Here is an 8,797-nt window from a genome sequence, read left to right as displayed (position 1 = left end):
TATAACGTTGAGATACTGCGGCTCGGGAGGCTGAGGCAGGAGGACCGGGAATTCAAAGCCAGCCTCAGCAATTTAGCGAGGCCCTACCCAACTTGAGTGAGACCCTGTCTCAAAAAAAAAAAAAAAAAAAAAAAATGCTGGGGATGTGGTTCACGGGTTAAGCACCCCTGGCTGGGTTCAGTCCCCTGTAGAAAAGGGGAAGGGAAATAGAAAAAGGCATTTTAAAATTGCATTATTAGGTATGGAAACCAAAAATGAGGCTTACGTAACGTTTAAATCCGAAAACTAACATTTAAAACACAACTGAAGCCAGAGTGATGATGTTCCCTTTAAGTCTATTCATATTCCTGACAACCATTTAGAGATACTGCCACCAGTTTTACAGATAGAATTCATTAGGGTAGTAACCTGCCCCCAAAATAGTTTATTAAGTGGCAGAGTCAGATGCTAATCTAAATCTTTTTGGCTTGTAAGTACATATTCTCACCACAACATACTAACACTAGTGGAAATACTCCAGAGGGGGAGTAATGTTCAGTTATACTTACGGATGAATACTGCATGGCTTTTGGCATTTTTTTTTGTGGGGTTGAAGGGGGGTGCGGTTGTTGTTATAGTGTCATTCCAAACCATTGGACTTTTTGGACAGGAACAGGATACTAATTATTGGGCCAGACTAGTCCAATAATAACTTTGTTTGTACCTCCTTGCAGTTTATAAAAGTGTAGCCAGAATTTTATAATACATACAGGGTTTCCTCTTCATTTCATTCATGGAATTCTACTGTAAATATTAAATTAAAAAAGCATGAAACTTTTGCCTTTATGAAACAGAAACATGCCACTCTCTTTGGAGAGAGATTTCCTAACACCAAGTATGTATAATGAATACCTAGCACACATTAGAACCTCCATACATGTTTTGCTTATTGAATGAATGATCATATAACTGATGTCCTTGTCAACCTTTCTTCCATACTTGGCAGAGGCTTCATATGCTCTTTTGAAAACACTAATCTGGCTTTTTATATCCTTCAGTGATTCTCAATTTAAGTGTTCAGATAAAGCCCACACTCCATTTATTTGCAGGGCGGGCACTCAAGCTCAGTGGCTTTCTCTATATGCCTCTTCTAGCCTCATCTCTCTACTGCATAGGTACCATTCTATTCCTGCCAGAAATACACATCTGTTATGCCTTTGCTGTCAGGTCTAAACACATTGGGTTCGTCTCTAATATGCCATAGGGAGCTGTATGGCCTCTACCATAGCACTAAAACTAAGAATGTATCTCTAAACCAGTGGTTCTCAAACATTAGGGTGCATTAGAATCTAGGAAAGCTTGTTTTAAAAAATATTGTTGGGCCCACCTCTGAAATTCCTGATTCAGCAGGCCTAGGTTGGGATTTAAGAGTTTGCATTTCTAACATTTCCAGGTGATGCAACTCTGATGGTCTAGGGGCTTATGCTTTGAGACCCACTATTCTATGAATTTTAATTCCTTAGGGTACCGTAAATGAGAATGCACTAACAGATTCTTTGTAAATGAGCTGAACACATGCATGAATACAAATAAATGTAGTTTTCTCTTTTCTGCTTTTTGTATTAACAAAACCAGGTATTGAAGACCTCACAAAAGAACATCTCCTCACATATTGCTTATAAAATTCTGTAATTTGAAGTTTATAGTATTTTCCTAGACAAAGGCTATTTGTGATCTAGACACCTATAATCCTAAGTGAATTTTTAAGATTTATTGATTGAATCATGGTATGTTAGAGCAGGAAGGGAGTCTTAGAGGCTGTTTGGCCCATTTCCCCTACACCTAGGGGGGGCCATCCACCAGATTTGTCTGTAGAATTTATACAGGAAGTTCTACAAAGTACCCACAAGGTCCTGCTGTGCTCTGTCTTGCTTTCTCTTTAGGACCTGACAACACTGCTAGAAAACCCAGTTCATTTCTTTATTCTAATAGAGAAGAAAAATTGTTCTTATCCATAATTTAATTGTACATTGGACCTACATTTTTCCTAAAGGTGAGCACTTTTTTTTTTTAAGAGAGAGTGAGAGAGGAGAGAGAGAGAGAGAGAGACTTTTTTAATATTTATTTTTTAGTTTAATATTTATTTTTAGTTCTCGGCGGACACAACATCTTTGTTGGTATGTGGTGCTGAGGATCCGGGCCACACGCATGCCAGGCGAGCGCGCTACCGCTTGAGCCACATCCCCAGCCCCAAGGTGAGCACTTTTAATTTTATAATCTGCAAGAAAATAAGCTTCATATATTTATTCAAATATTGTGATGAGCAGAGTACACCAAGACAAAATAGCATGAGCCCTCAAGAGGCTTAAAATCCACAGACTTGAACCATTAAAAAGACATCAAAATGTCTTTTCAGGCCAGGCTTGGTGGTGCACACCTGTAATTCCAGCCCCTCAGGAGGCTGAGGCAGGAGGATCGAAAGTTCACAGGTAGCCTCAGCAACTACAAGGTGCTAATCAACTCGGTGAGATCCTGTCTCTAAATAAAATACAAAATAGGACTGGGGACTTGGCTCAGTGGTTGAGTACCCCTGAGTTCAAGCCCAGGTACTCCCCCCACCACCACAAAAAAAAAAGTGTCTTTTTTAAAGTGTCATTTAGTCTCAGAGGGGTACACAGCATGTCTTGGCAGAATAAAGAGACAACTCTTTGACTTGGAGGTGAAGATTTGCTAGGACAAATTTTGCTAGGACAGGGGTCAGGCAAGATTTGCTAGGACAGCATTACTGAAACTTAGCATGCAGGAGTAGGCCGTCTCCTAGAAGTCTGGCATAACTGCAGCTGAAGGTATGTTCTGCAGTGTAGAATTCCAATTTTATCCTGGATGTAACTCAATCACTAAAAGACTTTGGGTAAAATGACATAGAATAATGCTTATAGGACCTCAAGCCTTAAAAATAGGGTTGTATTGAAGGATGCACATTGTCCTCAATGTTATGTGTGTGTGTGTGTGTCAGGGTGGGGGTAAATGGGGATTGAACTCAGGGGCACTCGACCACTGAGCCACATCCCCAGCCCTCTTTTGTGCTTTATTTAGAGACAGGGTCTCACTGACTTGCTTAATGCTTTGCTTTTGCTGAGGGGCTCTGAACTTGCTATCCTCCTGCCTCAGCCTCACAAGCCACTGGGATTATAGATGTGCGGCCCATGCTTGGCTTTTATATGTGGTTTGAAACTTAAAATATTAAGTTCTCATACTGACTGGTATAGTCACTGGAGGGTGTCTTTATGCATACTAAAGAGATTCAATTGAATATAAATGGAAAGCAAAGAACTTATCAAATTGTAATTAGAATTGATCCATATTGAAAGGGTCCAGAATAGGCCTCTAAGGCATAAATAATATTTTGAGAAGGCATTTGGTATTCCTGAAATCACAATCTGCTTAAAAGCTGAACTTCTCAAAAGAACTTAGTTACCACAAATCCCTTCCCCAAGAGCAGTTAGGGAAAACTGAGTTTTATCCCCAGAGACAGTAAGTGGGCACCACACCAAAAATAGAGTATCACAAATTGTCCTCTTGGTATTCTAAGGACCCATTTATCTTCTAAAATATCCTTTCTCCCCACACTTCCTCTATTAAGATGGCATATAATAAACCCCAAATCCTACCCACTTCTTTGAATCACATTTTTGTGAACCCTCATGTTATAAAATGGGTTCTTTCTTTTGTGTATTTTTTTTTTTTTTGTCAATTTAATGCAGAGTCTCCAAGCACTTAGTGTAACAGTATAGAGGAAAAGTGTTTGTTCCTCACCTGTATCAAAACAAGAAAATTTTTCACTAATGAGAGGAAATAACCACTTGAAGGTCTAAATTAGTGTTTCTCAACCCTTTTTTTTTTTTTTTTTCTTAATGTCCTAGTCTCTGAGGTACTGGTTTTAGTAGTCTCAGTGAGATCCGGCCATGGTTTGTTTATTTATTTATTTTGGTAACAGAGATTGAACCAAGGGGTGCGTAATCACTGAGCCACATCCCCAGTCCTTTTCTATCTTTTATTTAGAGATAGGGTCTCAACTAAGTTGCTTAGAGCCTCGATAAATTGCTGAGACTGGCTTTGAACTCGTGATCCTCCTGCCTTAGCCTCCTGAGCTGCTGGGATTACAGGTGTACACCACAGTACCCACCAACCATGGTTATTTTTAAAAGCTACTAAGATGATTTTAACATGCAGCCATAATGAGAATCACTGAACTGTTTATTAGGCATTGTATTCTTTACTAAAAACACAGATTTCTTTTTCAGTTTATTATTTCTAGCTGGCCACTTTTCTCTTTTTTTTTTTTTTTTTTGGTACTAGGGTTTGAGTACATGTGATGCTCTACCACTGAGTTATATCACCAGCCCTTTTTTTATTTTGAGACAGGGTCTAAGTTGCTTAGGGCTTCACTAAATTGCTGAGGCTGGCCTTGAACTTGTGATCCTTCTGAATCAGCTTCCTGAGTTGCTGGCATTACAGGTGTGCTCCACAAGCCCAGTTACTGACCACTTTGGACTCAAATTATCATCAAATACCGAATTCAGATTACTTTTCAAGTTGGTTATGCAACAAAAAGTCTCCAGCAAAGTGAAAAAGCATCTTGTATATGACAAGTGTTTTAAGTCAACTTAATTAAAAGCCTTATGTAACTATGTAAAACAAACTGGTATTACTTATGAAAACTTGTCTCAATTGTAGCTTCCTAAACTATTGAGTGATCCGATCCTTAACATTAATTCTAACAATGAGAAGACTTTGAAAATAACACTATTTTAATCAAACTGCAAGCTCAGTTTCTGTTTCAAATTCTTTATTATACATGGTTGCACAATTTGAGGCTGGTTAAATACAACTTGGTTTTCAAAATCTTTGAATATTTTCTAAATTATTACATGCAAGTGACCATGAAAATATTTGGCATTTTTAAATTTTGAAACTCTGAACAGGCACTTACATGAAGGAAAACGTTACCATTCATAGATACCCCCGTTTAAAATAGATGCTCCAGCACATGGTACATGGAACCTTTGGCCAGGAAATAAAGTTGGTTACTGACCATTTTATCAAAGTGCCATAGTAGTAAAACAGGTTTAAAGAAATGTAATTTGGATTATTTAGCTTACTCATAAAGTAAGGTTAACTGACAAAACTTGCACTGAAGTATTTTTAAATATTGGTACAAAAACCAATGAACCATAAGTGAAAATAGTTTTCACATAGGAGGCTTTGTTTTGGTTCCCACGCTCCACATTTAGTGTATCTGAGATCAGATCCCATACATATGATCAGATATCTGCAACCTTCTTTTAAAAGATGTTGAACAAATGACTTTAGTGTTTAAAAAAAAAAAATTAAAACAGACTGGTGAAGTTTAATGGAGTTTGAACTATCCAAAGCTCCAGTTTAACAAACATGAAACTGTGCATATCTGGGTTAGCTACATGCTTCACAAGTTCCTCCTGAGTCCCCCAAATTTTCCACTGAAAAGTGAAAAGAACAAATTTGTAAAGTCAAGAAAATGATATTTGCATAAATGTGGCAAAAAGACTCTTTAAATTTAAAAATATATATATATATACACATATGTTTCAAAGTATTTATGGAAAAATTCACATAGTTTTAGCAAGTTCCAAAATGCCAACATACATCAACTCCACACTGCAGAACACATATGGTAGTACTGCTGGAAAGTTGTAGCAAAATGGTTACTTAATATGAGGCAGTGGGACACAAGTGCCAAAATGAAAAGCCACCTCCCTCATCCCTTGGGAAAAAATTTTACATTCATACTATAAAAGACTTCAAAGAGAATAAAACACAAGAAGCCATGAAATGGCAGACCCAGAAACACCTACAATGAAAAAATTCATATACATTTCTCAAATACATACATAAAAACAAATGGAATTCTCAAAAATACCGAGATGCTATATTTTAAGTCTTTGCAGGATGTAAGGGCTAATTGGGTTTTCTAGTTTTATTTGAACACAAAATATTTAATTTTTTGCATGGAGAGAGTAAGAGGTAATCATTAGCACAAAAGAAAAAAAGGAGAAAAAGATTTATAATCAACATTATGTAGAAAGAAAGCAAAATTACAAATCCCAGCCTACCTGCATGAAAATCTTTAATGTTTATGCTGATGCATATCTGAGTACTCATCATCAAAGTGTGCAGTTAAAAAAAAAAAATAAGGGCAGCCTAAGAAATCTCCAGTGTCTCAAAGAAAGCACTTTGTAAAATGTAGGTACATACATTTAGTTATACTGTAAAGTAAATGCAGCACTGTAAGATAAAGGAAGACTGTTATGCATGGAGTTTTGGCTTCCCCCCACCCCGCCCCTACAAGCTGCAACCATCTTTAACCTGCTGAACTTAATTTCAACAGTTACAGTTTTGTTTTTTTTTCCTTCTTTTCAGTTCACATTTCAGGCTGTTCAGCAGATGCCTGTGACTCTGGAGACTCAAATCGCTGGTGAAAGTTTGTTCTCTGTTTCCTCAGTTTTTCAGGAGCTTTTCTCCATAAGATGATTTCCTACAAAAGTAAGTGCAAGATAGCAACAAATTAATGTTTTCCATTATGTCTTCAATTTTCACCATGGAAATACTGACTGCTACTTCAATTTTAACACAATTAAATTTCTCTCTACAAAATCTTTCCTGACTGGGCTGGGGATGCAGCTCAATTGGTAGAATGCTTGCCTTGCATGCACAAGGCCCTGGATTTGATCCCCAGCACCACATACGTAAATTTAAAAAATAAATAAATAAAATCTTTCCTGACTAAGCCACTTTCTTCTGATTTCAATCCTGGACTGTATCTTATGCCTCCCTGCTCCCTGAACCAGCACCAGGCACAATATTGCCAGTCAAATCTGGAACAAAGTCCTGGCTATTACTGCTTTAAAGAAAGTCCTAAAATCTGTCCTGTGGCTTTTTGTTACACTGCCCTCATCCAAGTTCAAACTCTTTGTCATTTCAACCTTAAATACTAAACCAACTTCCTCATAGATGGCTCTTGCCTGAGACCCCTTTCTAATTCATCCTTCATATCACTACCAGATTAATCTTATAAAACATTGTTTGAATTACTCTTCAATAGTTATCAGTGCCTCAGGATAAATCTCCAAACATATTCAGGGCCCTCCATACCCTAAATCTAAAACACGACCGGCGTGCCTCCATACATGCTTTTCCCCCTACCAGTCAAAATCAATCACTCTCTACCTGTAATGCACGCCAAATGTCCTAGCAGTTCCCTTACATAATCAAATCCTTGTTACTCTGCCTAAATCCTAACTCTAACCAATTCCTAACATAATCTCCTTCATCAAGTGATGACTAGCTAGTGTTTTTTTGTTTTTTTAAACCAACACATAAAACAGCCTTCCAAATGAATGCCTGTGGGAAACAAAACACTTCCTCCAATAGTGCCATAACGTGCAACTGATTTGGAAATTCCAAATGTCATGTAACTTATTTTAAAATTATAAATTACATACGTTGAATTATACAGCACTATGGCCACCTTAATGGAGTGAACTTTCACTTCTAAATTACTATTTAACTGATTTAAGTTTTCTGTTATATAAATCTTCATTCAAAACTCACCAAAGGCTGATTTTCAAATAAGAACAAGTTTTATGATAGATACTTCATATAAAAAGTAAGTTTTAGAGCTGAATGTGGTGGTGCACACCTGAAATCCCAGTGGCTCAGGAGGTTAAGGCAATAGGATCACGAGTTTAAAGCCAGCCTCAGCAACTTAGGGAAAGCCTGTCTCTAAATAAAATAAAGGGCTGGGATGTGGCTCAGTAGTTAAGCACCCCTAGATTCAATCTCCAATACCAAAAAAAAAAAGAAGTATCAGGGCTGAGTCAACACGTGTACATTTGTAACAAAACTGCTTAATAAGGGAAAAATGAAAACCCCCAAATCCTTCAAATGTAGCCTTCATTAAGAAACAATCCTGGGTGCGGTGGCGTATGCCTGTAATCCCAGTGGCTCAGGAGACTGAGGCAGGAGGATCACAACTTCAAAGCCAGTCTCAGCAACTTGGCAAGGCCCTAAGCAACTTACCAGTCTCTGTCTCAAAATAAAAAATAAAATGGGCTGGGGATATGGCTCAGTAGTTATGGGCCTCTGGGTTCAATCCCCAGCACCAAAATAACAACTACAACAACAACAAAAAAATACAACAACCTAGGTGCAAAAGGCTGAGACAGGAGGATCAAAAGTTCAAGATTAGCCTAAGCAACTTAGCAAAACCCTATCTTAAAATAAAGGGCTAGGGGGGCTGGGGATGTGGCTCAAGCGGTAACGCGCAGGGGCACTGGGTTTGATCCTCAGCACCATATAAAAATAAAATAAAGATGTTGTGTCCACCGAAAACTGAAAAATAAATATTTAAAAATCTCTCTTTCTCTCTTTAAAATAAATAAAGGGCTAGGATGTAGCTAGGTAGTAGAGTACTTGTCTAAGCCCAGGTAAAGCCATGAGTTCAGTCTGCAGTACCACCACCACCAAAAAAAAAAAAAAGTGACCATGGAGATCTATAATAATTGATGAGAAAAATATTCAAGAAACTATTGATTTTTTAAAAGGAATTTTGTTGGCCTTTACTTCCTTGTTCTTTTTTTTTTTCCATTTGTTGATGGACACAATACCTTTATTTTATTTATTTTTATGTGGTGCCAAGGATCAAACTCAGTGCCTCACACATGCTAGGCAAATGCTCTACCACTGAGCAACAGCCTCAGCCCCACCTTCTTTGTTCTTA

General features: G+C 37.7%; 1 protein-coding gene across 2 annotated transcripts in view; it reads right to left on the bottom strand.

The window, feature by feature from the left end:
• Positions 1 to 5,369: 5,369 nt before the first annotated feature.
• Vps26a (VPS26 retromer complex component A) overlaps positions 5,370 to 8,797 on the bottom strand; it is a 37,486-nt gene continuing 34,058 nt past the window's right edge. For both annotated transcript variants that reach the window (XM_026394660.2, XM_077798318.1), the window contains one exon: positions 5,370 to 6,553. In XM_026394660.2, coding sequence (XP_026250445.1) covers positions 6,440 to 6,553 — 114 coding nt within the window. In that variant the 3' untranslated portion in view covers positions 5,370 to 6,439. The remainder of the gene's footprint in view (positions 6,554 to 8,797) is intronic.

This window comes from Urocitellus parryii, chromosome 5 (assembly GCF_045843805.1).
Source record: "Urocitellus parryii isolate mUroPar1 chromosome 5, mUroPar1.hap1, whole genome shotgun sequence".
In the NCBI taxonomy this organism is placed as follows: domain Eukaryota; kingdom Metazoa; phylum Chordata; class Mammalia; order Rodentia; family Sciuridae; genus Urocitellus; species Urocitellus parryii.
The sequence above is the reverse complement of the archived record's forward strand: the minus strand, read 5'-3'. Positions and strand labels throughout refer to the sequence as shown.